General features: G+C 44.2%; 2 protein-coding genes across 2 annotated transcripts in view; both read right to left on the bottom strand.

Moving 5' to 3' along the window:
* Window positions 1–763: 763 nt before the first annotated feature.
* On the bottom strand, window positions 764–5,306 carry LOC112540209 (uncharacterized). The gene is made up of 7 exons (XM_088142537.1): window positions 5,039–5,306; window positions 4,387–4,573; window positions 4,225–4,306; window positions 4,047–4,125; window positions 3,457–3,535; window positions 2,842–2,975; window positions 764–1,382 (listed from the first exon to the last, which is right to left on the bottom strand). Exons 1-7 carry the CDS (start codon window positions 5,207–5,209, stop codon window positions 1,239–1,241), a joined length of 876 nt encoding a protein of 291 aa, XP_087998663.1. The 5' UTR covers window positions 5,210–5,306; the 3' UTR covers window positions 764–1,238.
* Window positions 5,307–8,407: 3,101 nt separating this feature from the next.
* Window positions 8,408–17,324, bottom strand: part of TAOK2 (TAO kinase 2) — a 39,245-nt gene continuing 30,328 nt past the window's right edge. The window contains exons 18-20 of the mRNA XM_007424330.4: window positions 14,925–15,137; window positions 13,764–13,946; window positions 8,408–12,641 (exon numbers count right to left, since the gene is read on the bottom strand). Of these exons, the coding sequence (XP_007424392.1) occupies window positions 12,135–12,641; window positions 13,764–13,946; window positions 14,925–15,137 (903 nt within the window). The 3' untranslated portion in view covers window positions 8,408–12,134. The remainder of the gene's footprint in view (window positions 12,642–13,763; window positions 13,947–14,924; window positions 15,138–17,324) is intronic.

Here is a 17,324-nt window from a genome sequence, read left to right as displayed (position 1 = left end):
CACCTATTAATGGAGCATCAAGTTTGAAAATTTTACGATTTGAATGCTTCTTCTTCTTTTTTTTTATCAGAATTCCTGACTTACAAAATGGACATTTAACTTGAAAACTGTTGGAAAAGGGACCTAGCGGTTGTAAAAGATGTTCAAGAGACTGATAAGGGAAAAGGTTGATTCCAAAATTCCTCTTTATTTTTTACAAAGCTTTTACTTTCAAACCAGTGTCATATGCTGAGCAGTAATTTTACAATTCGACAAGGAGAATTTCACCAAATGTGACTTTTCTTGTCAAAAGATGCTCTGATAGAGGAACAGGAGATGACTAGAGAACTCTTCTAAAAATCTAGATCTGGATACCTTGTATAATGCTGCAGAATCAATAAATAATAAACTATATTAAGGAAACAGGTGGGAAGGAAACAGAGTGGCTGGGTTTGCTCATAATACTAAGCCAAGGTTTGCTTCATTATGGTTATCTGAATAAACCACATTTGGGTGACTTCACATCACACACTGAACCCAGTCATTCAATTTAGCCATCCAGCCTGCTGCTGGTAGTGAATGCTGCAGGTTCATGTGGCTGTTACAGTTACCTACTGAACAGTTGACATTGTAGGGGAAGAACTGTGTTAATCTATGCCAGGTTTCTCAACCTTGGCAGCTTTCAGATGGGTGGACTTCAACTCCCAGAATTCCCCAGCCAGCAAGGCTGGCTGGGGAATTCTGGGAGTTGAAGTCCACCCATCTTCAAGTCACCAAGGTTGAGAAACACGGGTCTATGCTATCCAAAAATCAAACAGAGTTTGGTAGCACCTTTTCAGACTAACAATTTTTATTAAAAGGTATAAACGTTCACGCTCCCACACTCCTCCTGATCACTGAAACAGTTACAAATAAATATTCTGGCTACATGTAAAAGAGCAAAGGCTAGAATTTGGTTTGGTTTGTTTCATTTATATTTATTTACTTGTTTGGCAGGGGAAGAGGTGGCAACCTTGAGGGGTTCTTCTACTCCCTTCTTAGATTGGGTCAAAGTTTACCAAGAATGGCTCTTAGGCAGGTAACACCCATGCCTTATCGCAGTTCTGTCCAGCCCAGCCCGTGCAGTAATAATGCTGGACAACTAATAACAAAAAGTTGTTTCCTTGCCTTCCCTTTCAGGTCTTGGGGGAAGGAAGGAAGTGGGGTTCAAGCTGACTGTGTTGGATTGTTCCTAGACATATAGCAGGGCTCAGCCAGGCTTATCCAGTATCCTTAGCTGTGGTCTCTGACTGCTCGCTGGTGTCGCTCTCCGAATTCTCCTGCTGGGACGTATCGTTGCGCCGGGTCACTTTGCTCAGGAACTTGCCCGACCCACCCTGGCGGGAGGGGCAACAGATCAGGGGCTGCAGGGTAGGGAGGGGAGGAAGTGAGAAGCAGTATACAGTCTCAAGTGCCCCCTCCCCCTTTATTTCCTTCTTGGCAGACAATCTTATTGCCCTGATAACAAGCAACGTGGGGAAAACCAGGAGATCTAGGGTGGATCAGACTGGACAGAAATAGGGTGTTAGGGTTGCCACCTCTCCCAGAGACACTGGGACTTGGTGAAAGAAAGGTCCATTGCCCTTTGACATGCCTTGATTGCTTTAAATCAGGGTTTTTCAAACTTGGCCACTTTAAGATGTCTGGACTTCAACTCCCAGAATTCCCCAGCCGGCCATGCTCAGGTCCTCTCTAGGTGCTCTGAAGCTCCTTGGAGAGGGAATCCAAAGTACTGCAGAGCCCAAACTAACACATTCTTTGTAAGGAGGAGGATGGGACAGGACTTCTGTATCCCTCATTAGTAGGCTAGAAGGAGAAATTAAGGAAAGATGCCATGCTAAATCTTTGACAGCTTCTCTATAATGATGAAATACAGTGCCAATGTGGTTATATAAAAGGAGTATGGGAATTCTGGAGTTCTGAATCGAGATTTCCTGTTGGGAATTAAGTTATGGGCCCATAAGTCTGGCCTGTCTGCCCTATACTCAGTGCCCCAAGCTTCATGGAATAAGGGCACAATATATAAGCAATAATCACAAATAAAGACATGTAGCAATAGCTAAATCCTTAACATCTCACTCCAGTACTCTCTGGGAGAAGACTTCAGCACCTAAGAACATCTACAGCAAGAAATGCAACTCGTTGTAGTTGAGCTTTCAGGTCTGTAGTAATCAAGAAGAATGGCTTGGATTGGTTAATGTCTAAAAGATGTCTTTATCGTGCTGCTGCTGTTTATTACAAAAGCTGGATCCAGTAGCGCTGGATCTTTTTCTGCCTGGGTTTTCAAAATGTCACTATGCATGGGCTTTGCCTAAGAGATTGCAGCATCACAGCAAAATGCTTCTCAGTACTGGATCTTGGGGACCATGAATAGGAGAATATTGTGAACCTCAAGTCCGGTTTATTGGCTTCCTAAAAGCATCCACCTGGCTATTGCGGGAATAGATGCTGAGTTAGCCCATCCTTCCTCTTTGAATGTGTTGGATTATAACTCTTCACAGTCTTATTCTGCAATATCTTTGGAGCACTGGGTTGGGTAAACTTGAGATAAGCCTTTAATCTGATCCAGCTTGGTTATTCTTTCCTCCTTCATTCTTTTCTTTTTTTGTTTTTGTTCCCACCTTTCCCTCCTTCCTCACTTGTTCTCATGGTCTGTTCACAGGGGCAGAAATCGATGAGGACATCATTGCCCTCCCATCAGGAAAAGCAGTACCGATCAAGTTATGCCTATTAACTGTGGGCAATCCTGCTTCCGCTGCGCTTGCCATTTTTTCTCTTCTCCCACCCAGCCTCCTATAATGCATTGGGCCTGATGGGGGATACCTGGATGCTGTTGAGGTCTTGCTCAGATACTAGTGGAGAAAGCCTTTCCACACCAGCGGAGGGGGACCTCCGGGATGAATGCCGACACTGAGTCACGTATGTGCCTCCCCTCTGATCTTCTAGGAGTACTGTCTGTTGAAAAATATAAGTATAGTTCTCAAGCCAGCCTTCCCATAAATCTACTAGTAGTAGCCAGTTTTAAAATGAAGATGTGTTAATGATGTAGGAAAAACAGCTAAGATTTTGGCAGCACTGTACACAGTATCTGATTTGTAGTGGGGTTGTTTTTACAGGTAATGTAAAAGTTAATTACAAAGAGGACCGAAAGATATATTCAGGTTATAGAGAAACAGTAAACAGAGACTCCTGTTAATAATGTGATCAAAAAGCAATGAAATACAAGAAGTATGACCCTGCTACTAGAGATACATTTAATATACAGTATTTGGGAAAGCAGATTCTAGTTTTCACAAGCTTGTGTTGTAAGAAATCTTTAGGCTTTATGATGCATAAGTTTCTTTGTTCCACAGACAGCCTCCCAAATGCAGGGAAAAGAAACCTTCAGGCTATTGTTTTAGCATTTTGTAATTTAAGAAATTAAATGAAAATGGAGTCCTACTTGCTTGCGGCAGGAGGGGTTTCGGCCTCGTATCAGCATTGACTGATTCTCCTCTTCATCTGTCCCATCCTCATCCTGTGATAAGAAAAAAAGGAAACGTTGGGATGAGGAGCACAGATACGACCTTTTGGTCCTACTCTGTTTCCTTAGATCTGAGCCTCTCCTGAATCAACTTTTATTAGGGTTCAGTTGATCTATTTCTGAAAAGATCCCAACCATAGAGTCCTGCACTTTATTCAGGATGACATCTCCCTGTTAGAATAGGCAGCCCATTCAAGAGATCTTATCTAGACAATTATTTTTTCAATGATATTATGACAAAAGTTGAAGTCCACCATCTTCAAGTTGCTAAGGTTGAGAAACACTGTGTTACAAAATGTACAATGCCTTTCCTGAACATGCATCTAATGCCCTCAGAAGTGGATGGTTCACCCACGGAGATGGGGTGTCACTCTCCACCTCAGATCTAACTGGCCCTTTCTACAGAAATCCTACTGGTTCCACCTGCAACCAAATCCTACTCTTCGGATACAGAACTGGGCCCTTGCAGAAGGTTTTCAAGTCCATGTGGGTGTGTTTTACTCACCATTTCACTGACACAAAGGGGCCTAAAGAACTGGAGATCAGAAAGCCCCCCCTGAAGGCCATCATCTGCAATGTCTGGTCTGGGAAAAGGAGCAGATTGAAGTGGGTTGGAAATGGAGGCCAGAGATTTGTCCCTTCAAGCTTCCCTGTTGCCCAGCTCCTCCCACAAGGTCACTTACCGGCAGCTGCATTCAGAGCCTGGGCTGGGTTCCCGTCGCACTGGGAATCCTGGCTTGCACTTGAGAACAGGGTGTAGGAGGGCTGGGTGGCAAGAAGGAGGGGTGCATTAAGGACTGGGTGTGCCAAGAGTTCCTTGACAATGAGTGGGGGCAGCTCCTTACCATTTTCTGTCCGTCGGATGATAGTGCAAAATTCAGAATATGGCATGGGGGGCTGTGAGAGTAGCTGGAAGAGTCCCTGGAAGTCAGGGGGACTCAAGAATCCCAAAAGTCGCTCCGCCAGCCCCCGTGCTGCCATGTAGCTCAGGCGGGCTTGGGTCAGCGCGTGCTCTGCATGGAAACAGGCCAGCTGAAAAGAAGTGGGGAGACAGATAGGCTTTGAGAACCATGTGAACCTCTTCCTATGGAAGACCCTTCCCGTGTAATTGTATTATTGTTGATTCTTTCACCTTTTCACTTTCACTGATACCACTTTTCACATATGGATATTTATACCACAGTATCTTATGCTGCACGGTATTCTTTTCTCGTTTCACTATTAATTAACCTTTTTATGACGAGAGTTCAGGGATAGAATGATTGGATAGCTTTGGGTTATGAGTAATGACTTGGAGTCCTTTTGCACAGCTTCTAGGCTGGATGGGTGATGTTGGAATGGTTGTAAACCATGATGGTTCTAAAGTTGCTTTATGCTGGACAATGACTAAAAAAAGATTTGAATACTTTCTGATTTTGAGTGAGAGAATCTCTCGCTTTCATGGACTCCAAAGGCCTCCCTTCTTTAGAGTTGGGCTGGAAAGTCAACAGGAAGTACCTGAGCAGATTTCTGGGCTTCCACAGACACCTGGACCATTTTGGCAGTGCCAGCAACAGTGTTCACGAGGAGCTCAGCCATGGCTTCTGAGATTCTGGGTGCAAAACCTCCTGGGAGGCTCTTGTCAGCCTGAGGAGGACTGTTCATGTCCAATTCAGAGTCCTTTTCCATTTAGGATCTAAAAAAAGGGGGGTTGGGATGGGATGGGGGGACGAGAAAGAAAGAGATGGATCTTGAATGAATGAAAGTTTAATGGAGATGCTGCAGGTTGAAAGGCAGAATGTTTCTTCACCAGTGCTGCCAAAGGAGAACTTTGGGGAAGAAGACAAGGCCTCTATGTGGCAGAATGAATGAACAAGCCATTCCCAAAGTCTTGTACTTTTGAGGTATTGCCTTTGAAAGAGCCTCTTTTCTTCCATAACACCATTTAGTCTTGAGTCTAAAAACACCTCAACTAGGTTTAACTGTGGTTAGAGGCCTCCAAGTCAAAGCTATGGTTTTTCCAGTAGTAATGTATGGCTGTGAGAGCTGGACCATAAAGAAGGCTGAGCGGCGAAGAACTGATTCCTTTGAACTGTGGTCCTGGAGAAGACTCTTAAGAGTCCCCTGGACTGCCAGGAGGTCAAACCAGTCAATCCTAAAGGAAACCAACCCTGACTGCTCATTGGAAGGATTGATCACGAAGCTCAAGCTCAGATACTTTGGTCACCTAATGCGAAGAGAGATCTCTTTGGAGAAGACCCTGATGCTGGGAAAGGTTGAAGGCAAAAGGAGAAGAGGACGGCAGAGGATGAGATGGTTAGATAGCATCACTGAAGCAATGAGCATGAAACTGAGCAAACTCCGGGAGGCAGTGAAGGACAGGAAGGCCTGGCGCAATATGGTTCATGGGGTCACGAAGAGTCGGACACGATTTAACGACTGAACAACAAAAGAGATCTCCTGCAAAGAACCACCATCAGGGTTCCTGTGCTCTCCTGCATTAGCTTATAGCCAGCATTTCAGAAGCAGCTATTTGGCCATGGAAACTGCGTCATCCAGCAAAAGCATCAGCAGGAATCATTTGACGTTGCACCTTTGGGCTGAACGGAGCTGATGGGGCTTCTGAGCATATACCAAGTGGTCTCTGATCTGTGAGCTGCTTCCAAAAGTAGGTTTGCATCCATCCCAGCTCTTAGTGGCGGATGGACAGAGCAGATCCTGGCCAGCTCATCCTGTGGAAGGAATAAGGATGAATTCTGCCAAGTGCTGGGTACTGTCCTGAGGCCACCAGGGACACACTTTTTAGCATGGTGCTAAACCCAATACTGTTTCTGTTTTTGTCAACTTTTTGGCACCAAGTAAAAATGATTAAAACATTTTTTTAAACCAGGCATTGCAGAGCTTTTAAAATGTAGCAATCTAATCATTTTTAAATGTTTCCATTCCTTGCTGATTGATAATCTTATGTGTTGTTTTTCATCCCCCCACCCTCCCTCCTGTTTTTTAAAATATTGCCTGCTATTTTTCACTCAGAAGAGAAATAGATGAGCCATCGCATTGTTCCCAGCACTGTCCTTGTCCAGAAAGAGGTGAAAATGAGTTTGCTGAATCTTCTGGTTCTACTTCTAAAGCAAGTTCCTAGTTCCTCAGGACACCAGAGAACTTTGACATGCCCAGACAACGGGGCCAGGATGTTAGTGGAGTCTGGTATACATGTTTTGTTATTACAGTATGTGAGAATTTTATCTTGGAGCCTTGATCACACTGTATTCTGTTCTACTGTATTGTTTTCGATCTACTTTGTTCTATTTTATGATTTCTGTATTGTTAGCCCACCCAGAGTCATTTTGTTGAGATGGGTGGCCATAGAAATTCTTGAAACAAACAAATGGAAAAGCGAGCCTATAGAAAGCATTGAAATTGGGGTGAGAAAGCTCAAAATTGTTTACTTAAAATTAATTAAAATGTATCACTTGCACCCTCCTTTGGACAGCTATTTGTTACATGGAGGAAGAGAGTAATTACTTACAGATTGTGTAAGAAGTATTATATTTTAAATTGGCTGCCTGCTTCATTGGTGCTTTTAGTGGGGGGGCTGGATGAATGGGGGAAACTGGTGAGGATGAAATGCCTCCCGCGGTGTCTGGAAAATATAGTAAAAAACCAAGTCAAGAGGACAGCCATGATGGTGTCTCCAAAGCTCCACCTGTTTTTTATGTGCATTGCACACTTTGACCCTGTAGACACCCCTGGCTGCTATGCAAAGGTCTTTGAACCATTGCCGCAGAAGAGGCAAAACCAAACTTTATTCCATGCTTTGTTGGCTACCTTCTGGAAAACTTGCAGCTTGGATCCTGGGCTCTGAGATTAGCTGGAGAAAGGTGGTCTTCTGCTGTCCAGGAGGGGAATGTAGATGCTACAGCCACCTCGTCCACTACACACTTTCCACCCTCAAGCTTAACGTGAGTCCTCCCCTTTCTCCTAAAGTGACAGGAGGAATAGAACCATGCACACACAGGATCAGCACGCCACACCTAGAATTTAGACTCAGAGGCTGATTACAGGCATGAGTCAGATCCGCAGTTCTGCAATACGTATTATGACATAAGATACAGCAGTTCAACCGTCTGGTATTTTCTCAAGGGTCCAACATTAAAGTGGAGTTGAACCGAAAGTCAGGATTTTGGCAATGCCAAGTTGGTTGGTTGTCAAGGGAGCAATGAGAATGTGCATTGGGAAATGTGTGAAGTCACCTATCTCGGTTGTAGACAAGACCTTTTGCTCACTCAGATACAAACCATCACCCCTTTCCTCATCAGGTGCCCTGCTGTGGGAGGTGGAATGAAACCAAGCTGCGTCTCCTCTTGCTTGCCAACTGCCGGGATGCTGTTACCATGGGAATGCTTCCAGAATCCAGTTGCTAGGTGACGGGATTCCTTATAATGCAAGAGGACCGAACTTTTGCAAACTGCCAAACAGGACAGATCTGCAGAGACAGAGCAGTTCTAGGATGCTGGCTGTGAGTTAGAAAATGTACTTTAGGAAGGAAATGAATGCGCTCAAGCTTTCAAGCTGGGGCAGACACCTTTTAGGGCTGGGAGCTGTATAAGAAAGGGCAGTTGAAATGTGCTGTAAGTAGACTTCTGAATTATGCATTTTAGCATCTTGTCCCGAGAAAACTTGCTTTAACCCAAGAGCTCTTCACACCCCAAAAGATGACACACTCTTTTTTTAAATATTCAACATTTTTATTAAAAGATTTCTCACCCCACCCAAAGCCTCTCCCATTGGTAGCCTTCTAGAGAGCAACCAATTCCACCTTTGCGTTCTCTTTCCACGTTTGCTCTCCCAAGTAAGATTCAAGCTTCCCCACCCCTCCCTGTTCTCTTTTTAAAAAGTGTTTTATTTTCTAATACATTCCATAGGACACATATGTCTAAGTTTCCCCGCAACATTTTTCTTCATATATAAAAAAAGACATACATACACACACTCACATTAGTTTTTAATCACCCACACAGAGGGAGACAGGAAAAGAAATGGGGGCGGGCGAGGGGAGGGCAGCACAAACAAAAAACAGGAAGAGGAAAACTGTACATGGGGAAAGTTATGGCACCAAAAACAGAAAAAAGATTATTATTTTTTTAGAAACAAAAGGATTATTATAATACATCAAGCCCCTCCAGCCCTATCCCTCCCTGTAACCCCATTTCTCAATCCCAGGCAGGCAGGAGAAAGAAACCACTAACTGAACATCTTGAAGTCATCAAAGATCCCCTTCTTCTTCTTCTTCTTCTTCTTCTCCCTCCCACCCTCCCCTCTTGTTTAAAACAGGGGGCCTGATTCAAGTAGAAAATTGACTCGCAAAATCTGGGAGAGGGTTCTGGGAAAAATCAACCAGACAAGTTGACAGTGGAGGCAAACTTTGGGCCCAAGGATTGTGTTGGGGGAAGGATCACTGTGAATATTGGAAAAAAGGGATTGGCGAATTGGTTATTTTGTTTGGTTAGGGTAGAGGGGAGATGTGCTTCAGCTGCCTTGCACTGGGGGAAAATGTTTCAGCTTCTTGTGCAAGAACAGCAAAACTTCATGAGTTTGAATGCTTTTAAAAGGAGGAGGAAGAGGATCAATCGCTTGCCCCTTCCTGAGAAGGAACCTTCTGTTTTTCCATCAGATTTTGGCTCTCCTTGCTTTGCACATGAGATGTCTTGTAGCTATCACCCCACACCTCCAGTTGCTCTGAATGATTTTTAGGAGCTCATGTTTGAATGAGGCAAAGAACATCTTCCCTGTTTATTAGGACAGATGTCTCTTTTTAGGGTGCCAGCATTATTTCTCCTCCACTCCCATTTCAAATGGCTGAGACACTTGAACTTCTCTGAAAAAAATGGGGCTCTCTTTGTGCAGTGGGCAGATTTTGTCCTCCTGTATCTAGCTAATCTGAGCCTTATTTACGTAAACAGCAGACGGAGCTGGTGGAATCCTGCCTTTTGCTCATTTTAATAACAGGTCAGAGTCAACCTAGTTAAGTGTATCCCAACAGGGAAAATAATTGTAATACATACAAAACTAGTGTATCAGAAACTTAAATCAGGGGCCATCTGATATCCAGTCTTCCAATGGGCATTTAATATAGTTCAGTCACAGAATTCTCCCTCTTGCCATTTAAAACAGGGGAGTTCACCAGCAGCTTTCCCATCATACCTGCTCTTATTGGATATGAACTTGGCAGTATTCTCTGATGAAAATCTCTGTCTGGATTAACTGCTAGAGGAAAAGAAAATTCTCCTGCGACAGTCATCAGTATTTCCCACCGTATGCTATTATTTAAAGTCTGTGCACTCTAGTGCTCTGAACGAACATGAATTCATGCTCCATTTTGCAAGAACGACTGTCTTCTTCCTACAACAGTCTTGCCAATCCTGATGCCCTCTAGAGAGGCTGAGCTACAACTTCCCTTAGCCATGCTGGCTAGAGGTGATGTAGGCTGCAGTCCAACACATCTAGAGAACATCAGGTTGATGAAGGCTGTTATGGTTTGTAGTTTTAGTGGGGAAGGGGGAGGAAGAGAATGAATTGTAAATGACCTTCATTTCCACATTTACTTTCCCTCATGGTAGAAACTGGTTTTTAGTTTTCTAATCACTGTAAAATGCACACCCTTTTCAGGATCCTAATTTCAGCCTCACTTTCTTTTGGATGGAGCACCAATGAAGTTCAGGCAAATCCACAAAATAAGAAAGATATGTGATTCTGAAAACCTTTCTATCGGCTGATGGGACCACTTCAGTCTCATCCTGATTGCTCTGAGGTTAGCTAATTTGCCTGCCTTTCAACAGAAAGAAAGGCTCAATTTTTAAGTCTGGAGTGTAGATTATTGGCCTTCAACATCATTTAATTATGTCAAGTGGTCCCCGATCTCAAACCCTGGGTAGACAGCCTTGAGGTTTGATCATACTGGGTTATTCTGTAATTTACAGGATGGATGTATGGCTTGAGAAGAATATGTAGGAACAAGGGAAGAAATGAGATGACAATGGCACTGTGTACAATCTGAACTACGTAAAGTACTCAACTCAGCTGGGCACCTGAACTCTGCAACCAATCTCTTATGTGCAAATATGAATTCAGGGCTGCAGAACTGCAGATTGGAAGAGGCTAAAATGAGCAGGAAAGGTGCCAGGGTTGTGATAGGTGACAAATATGGAGAAGACAAAAAGGCCTGGAAATTGTAAGGTGGGCACACTGCATCAAAAACAATTTAGAGGAGGTAATTTCATATAAACGTTAGTTGCATAAGCACCAAGCCAAATCTCTTCCAGAGATTTAGATTGTGATCAGGGAACTAAATGTGCTATGTGTGCGTGTTTGGGGAGAGCTCCAGTCCAAAGCCCCTTGTTACAAGAATTGTTAACTGTTGGATGTTTCTTCCATAAGAGAGGGAAGAAAGACAATGTATATGTTTATGAGTTGATCGTCAACAGATGACCCCTGGGCTAGCATGGGGTTAGGTCCATATCTCAAAACAGACATTGGGGGTTGTGGATGGAGGGCACTGATCAGTATCTACATTCGGATCATAACAGGGATAAAAAGGGTTGAAAACCCATTAGTTCTCCCCATCATGTGGGACCAGTATGATGCCAAGACAGCCTCTAGAGCTGGAGGAGGCCTCTGACTGAGAAAGAGAAGGCAATGCAGATTCAGACCCCAGAATAGCCTGTCTGCATATACATTTCCCTCTCCCATCCTCGGGCTATAGTAAGCTGAGAAAGGTTCTAGAAGTGGAGCAAGGTACACAGAAGCAGATTAAATTCTGTCATCTTCTCCTGTCTGTGAATTTGGGCAGGATCAAAAGCCAGTGTCTATGCCCAAGATGCAAAGTTCTTCACTGTCACTCTGAAAATTTCTAAGCATGCAGATTAGCCCCACCACCAATGCAAATCCAGGATTCTCTCCAATTCTATGCCTGTTCATTCCTCCCGCTAGCCAAGCTGACTTAAAGGAACCCTGGCATAGGAGGGGAAAAAGCAGGGTTTCTGGCTGCAGCAGCTCTGATTACACCCACAAACAAGCTACAGTGCACAATAAAGAATTCTGGATTTGTTGTATTGTGGGAGTATTTTTCTTTCCTCTCTTCTCAAGAGAAGAGACTATTGAGACTATTCAGCCACACCCTGAAGAGATAACTTTATCTCCATTGCTGGAGCACTATTCTTGGCCTGTCTTCATCTACAGATTGTGGCAACGCTGGGGGAGCAACCGACAACCATCAGGGACACAAGAACAGACTGCCAACATCATGTTTGCAGCTTCGATGTCTCTATCCATTTGGCGGGGGATAGGAAACCACAATCTGAGGAGGCACCAGCTATGCTCCAGAGGACGAGAATTCAACCTTCCATCTCACAGTCCAACCTTCTTATGGTGACTGGCAACTCAAAGGCTACTGATGATGACCGAGAGCCTTCCACTGTGGTCCAGTTTCACAGCATCTCCCATTTTTGTTTTTTAACTTATCGACCCCCGATAACATGCCCCGCCTCCCTCCCTTTTTCACCAGCCAACCCCCCCTTTGCCTCCAGCCAAGTCTCCCTGTTCTCTACCAATCACTTCACGAGTAGGAAAAATGTGACCCGTTGAGGATGTGAGAAGTGACGCTGGCTGAGCGGCTGATGCCCTGGTCCGACTGGCCGCCAGAAGCTGTGCGCCGCAGTGGTTGGGGGCTGTTTCTCAGCATGACCACATTGGAGCGGCCACTAGGAGCCGAGGAGGAGGATGAGGATGAGGAGGGAGACGAGGAAGGGGGATGAAGCCAAGCTGAAGGGGGCGGGGCAAGCATGGGAGGCTGCCTCCACGCATGAGGAGCACCAGCTGTATTCTGAACTCCATGGCTCCAATGGGAGCCGCTGCGGGGAACCGGGCGGGAGGGCCAGGGCTGAGGAGGGGCCGTGTAGCCTTGGTTGAAGGCTTCGGCTGGAATGCCTGTGAGTGCCATATTGCTGAATCCCAGACGCATACTTTCAGAGTCGAAGGCTTCAATCTCCCGGGCCTGGCGCTCCAAGAGGCTGCGGATGCGGTCAGAACGCTCATTCTGCAAGGCCAACATCTCCTCCTCAATCTGGAGAAGGACAAAAGGAAAGAAGAGATACACAGAGACCTCAGAAGCAAGAATCCACAAACCACAGTTGCTCAGACATCATGGCAGGGGTGACAAGCATCCCTTTTGTCTCACTTGTAACAGCAAGTGAGCCAATAAGGATAACAAGGTCAGGCTGGTTACTAAGATTACTACTGACTGGATTCAATTACACCACTTTTAAGACATGCATGAAGATGGACAGATTGCTTAATAAGGAAGGGAGACCTAGCACTTAACATATCTGTGCTAAATTGGATGTAACAGGAATACCTGGCACTCCCCAACACACCAAAAGAGGCATATGGTGATGTACAGCCAGATGATGGCTCATCATCTGTACTCAGATCCTCAGCATTTCAATTAGATATCTGCAACCTCATAGTTGAAACTAAAGACCCATAAAAGATAAGGGAGATAGGACTTTTAACTCAGATTAATAAACAAACATTTTAGAACAAAGCAACCACGTCTGTAACAGTTTTTGCAAGATTCTTAGGGATGCAAGGCTGTATTAAAGTGAAATGATTGCTTTTGTTATGCTAGAGCCCCAGGTGCATTACAGTCTGATCCCATGTGCGCATTTTTACACGGATGTAAGTCCTATGTTAAATAGAGCTTACTCCAGGTGTGTGTAATTGGAATGCACTGAATAAAGCTTATTCCCAGCTATTTTTCTGTGTTTAAAAAAAACAATCTAGTGCTTTCTGAAAATGCATTTCAGTGCTGTTGTGGTTCAAAATGCATTTCAGTACTGTTGTAAAAACAGGAATGTCAGTGTGAGGGGAAAAAGGGGGTTATCAGAAAGCCCCTTGTGGTTCAGGCTCCACCCCAAAGCCTCCAGAAGCCCCACTCACATTTGATATATGGTCCCCAATAGATTCCTCAAGGGACTGCAGCACTCAGCAGAAAAAGGTTGTTTGCCTTTAGTTTAATATTATGAGAATCAAGAGCTCAGATTTGCATGGAGGAGAACAATTCATGTTTTTGGCCTTTGAGCAGGACTGAAGATGGGGCTGTGGGTCTGAGTGGATACTGCAGTATCTTTGGACCCCAAGCTTCATGGAATTTCCTGAAGAGGCAGGGAGAGTAGGAGATACTTACCCTTTGCTCTAGGAGCGCCCTGCGGATAGATACCCGCTGCTCAAGCTCCTTGATCTCACGTTCATGCTGCGCCTCAGTGTGGATCTTGATTTTGCTCTGATAAGCGTTCAGCAGCTCGAGCTCCTGCTGCAGCTGCATCCTTAGGACTTGGTATTCTGCCTCCTGAGTTTCATCCAAACGCAGCTAGGAAGGGAGGAAAAAGACAACGTAAAGTTGTGCACCACGGAACCAACCCTTAGGGCAGGATGGCTCTTAAAAGAGAGACACTAGCTTTCCCTCAAGGTCTCCATAATTAATGTTTCCTATGCTTCTGGAATGGGCATTGGCCTCAAACCATTACAAAAAGGACCCCATTTGGTCTGTTTGCTTTGCAAAGCTATTGCTGGAGGGCTCACTACCTCAAGATGATTATATTTCAAAAGGCCTCTTTGTGGTAGGGCTCCCCGTTTAAGAATAGCTAGAAATTCAACTAGCTGAGCATCTCCCTCTCAGCGAAGGAGAAAGGACACCTCTTGGATTTCTGCCTATTCTGTATGGAAAGCACCTAATACCTGTCCCCAGTACAAGGGCAGGGGCAGGGGGGAGAGTCCATTTTAGTACCAAACAACTGCTGGCATGTTCACTATGCTTATGGAGATCAAAATTGATACTCGTTAAGCAGTTGTGGCAAAGGGATCTCCATTAGTCCCAGAAAATTAAAACTAGTCACCCACCTCAGAAGGGTTTCTTTGGGAGTGAAGGAGATGCTACATGGACAAGCATCCTTCAGAGCCCTGTGAACGAGGGCACCATTGCACAACGGACAGTGTGGTTTAGCAGCCAGCCTCTTTTCCAAGGAAGCCTTGGGGACTACAGTTTGAGAGCAAGCAATTATGGCTCTCTAAAACGTGTTATTCTCAGCATCTTCTTTTCCACTGTTCTTTTGGGAAAAAGCAAGACAGTTAAACTGGTATAAAACCAAAGCAACCTTTTAAGGATAAATCAACCTCTCGTGCTTTTCTTTATTTAAGGTATATAAATTCTGCCTCAAGTAGTCAGCCCATATCCAATGGGATTGGGGCCTAGGCTTCAAAGCATAGTTGGAAAATGCTCTTCTCCATGGGTTGAAGGATGGCCAATTTCTCCCTCCCTCCCAGGGGGAGGGCAGTGCGGGGTACCTACGGCCTGGGTGGAGAGCATTTCATTGATGCTGTGGTCGTACTGCTCAGCTAGAATGGCCAGCTTGCGGGTCTGCTCATCCTTCAGACGCTTGAGGATCCCCTTGTGCTCGCTCTTTGGGGTGGTCTCCAAGAGATGGTTGCGAAGGGCCTTGTATTGCCGCGTCTGGATCTTACAGGTGTCCTGAAACTGCTTTTTAATTTGCAGTTCTTTGGACTAGGGTAGCAAGAGGAGGAGAAGAAAAAGGAGGAAAACAAGCAAACAAAAACAGAACAGTGCAAGTGACCAGAAGAGGGAGAAGAGAATGGCAAATAAAGAATGAATGCAAAAGAAAGAAAGAGAGAGAGAGAGAGAGAGAGAAAGAGAGAAAGAGAGAGAGAGAGAGAGAGAGAGAGAGACAGGAGCACGTGTTAGACAAACAACTCCCACCAGTGGGGTTTTGGTGGGAAAAACCTAAAACTCGTTTAACCATTCTACCGTTCCCACTTAAATCAAAGCAATATAAATATGAAACAGCTTCAGCCCAACCAAATAGCTTTAATGTAGTGAAAGGATGCCTCCTTGATCACAGCTTGATGAAAAGTATAGGGTTTGCCTCCTGAAAGAATGATATGCAATTGCTGACATTGCCCGTGAGGTAACTTCAAGTAATAGGACCAGGAGGGCCCTCTTTCTGCCTAAGACCCTGTGAAGATAAATGATGCAAAGCTGGATGGATAAACCAATGGAGTGACTCAATATAAAGAAGCGTCATATATGCCACTATGGAAGGATAGCTACATGTGGAACAACCAGAACAATGGGAACAAGAAAATAGCCCTGGTAGAAATTCCCTGTTAAACAGGGCTGTGTTATGAACTGAGAAACAACTGGAGGGTGCTTTAGATGAATGTTCTAGCTGGTCCTCTCCAGTGCCCTTGATTTGATTTCCCAGTTGTATGTGTTTGGCTCATGACCAGGTGACAGCCAAATATGCTTAGGGAGAGAAATTTTATGAGGGGTCTGCTCACTCAAGATGCTTAAATCTTGGACATACACTTTGCAAATGTTTGCCTGTTTGTTTCTTGCTGGGCTATCAGTGATCAGTTCCTGAAAATAAAAGGCACAAATGAATGATTTGCCAGATTAAGTGAGCTAGGTCAGAAACTTTAAATGTACACTTTTCAGTGTGTTAAAAACTGTGTGTTGGTTTTTCCAAAAATGCTAAAGTGGAAAATTTTCAGGAAAAAAAAAATCAGTGCAAATTACCACAATCTGCATTAAAAAAATTACATCACTGCAGTTCCACATCATGGTCTAAAAATAGATTGTGTGTGATATTCTCAGCACCCATTCCCCAATGATCTGATGGCTTTTCGTTCTATATCCTGCTCTGCAAAAGAAAACATTCTTCATTTTCATGCTCCATGTCTGAAAGTTTCCACAGGATACCTTCTGAATACTTATGCCGTATCCATAGTTAGCTCTGTGAGGGAAACTCCCAATCCATCTGTACCTACTTTAAAAGTTTTCTTTTGGATCCTCTCTTCTAATCTAAACACTATTCAGGTTCCTTTCAAAGTACATGTCGGAGAAGTAGAAGGAAGGATGTGTGTGCAGGTTTCAACATTAAGATTTCAAATGCAAACTGAGATCACATTTTGCCTAGCAAAACCAAAAACATTCTCTATTTTTCTGTCGTCTATAGACTCAGCCGTAGGTTGATTTTGAAAAGAAGAGTCCTTTGTTGTACAAAATGTTATGATGGACACAAACTTCACGTATTGAACAAAAATGGACTTGCAGTTATAAAGGAGAAAGGTGACAAGCGATTCTTATACCTCAGAAAGGTTCAGTTCCTCAGCTAGACCAAGGGATTTATGGTTCTGTCAGCCAGGATAAACAGTCACACCAAACAAATGATTAAAACATTGTACAGAACAGAATCCACCTACTAGAGCATGGTTTAAAATAATTCATGAAGAATGTTTACACCAGCCTTCCCAATTTGGTGCTCTCCAGTTAGGTGGACTACAGCTCCCATTATCCATGCCAAAGTGGCCATCTGGAGAGCATGAAGGTAGGGAAGGTGTTGAGCAGAAGATGGCCCATTAGGAATCCACCTGATTATCACAAACCTTGATACTGGGTGGGGTTTAGTTCAGAGCATGTTTTTTTTTTCCTTTACAAGCTGTGTTTCCAATTATGGTGTGGGCCTTGGGCATGCAAAAGTGAACTTTTTGGCTGCCAGGGAACATGCTATTCTCTTTGCATTTAAACTGAGTCTAATTCACCCCAAAGCTCATACCGATGAGCAAAGTGTTCATTTCCTTGCATTTCAGATGACATCCCTCATATCGAAACCAACTCCCACTCAATCACTTTTAACTGTACCCTACACCTAACTGCTTGAGGCTTCTGGCC

This window comes from Python bivittatus, unplaced genomic scaffold (genome assembly GCF_059951505.1).
Source record: "Python bivittatus isolate LINGU-HERP-01145 unplaced genomic scaffold, Pbiv_v1 ctg000440_np1212, whole genome shotgun sequence".
Taxonomy (NCBI): domain Eukaryota; kingdom Metazoa; phylum Chordata; class Lepidosauria; order Squamata; family Pythonidae; genus Python; species Python bivittatus.
This window is presented reverse-complemented; position numbering and strand designations above follow the sequence as displayed.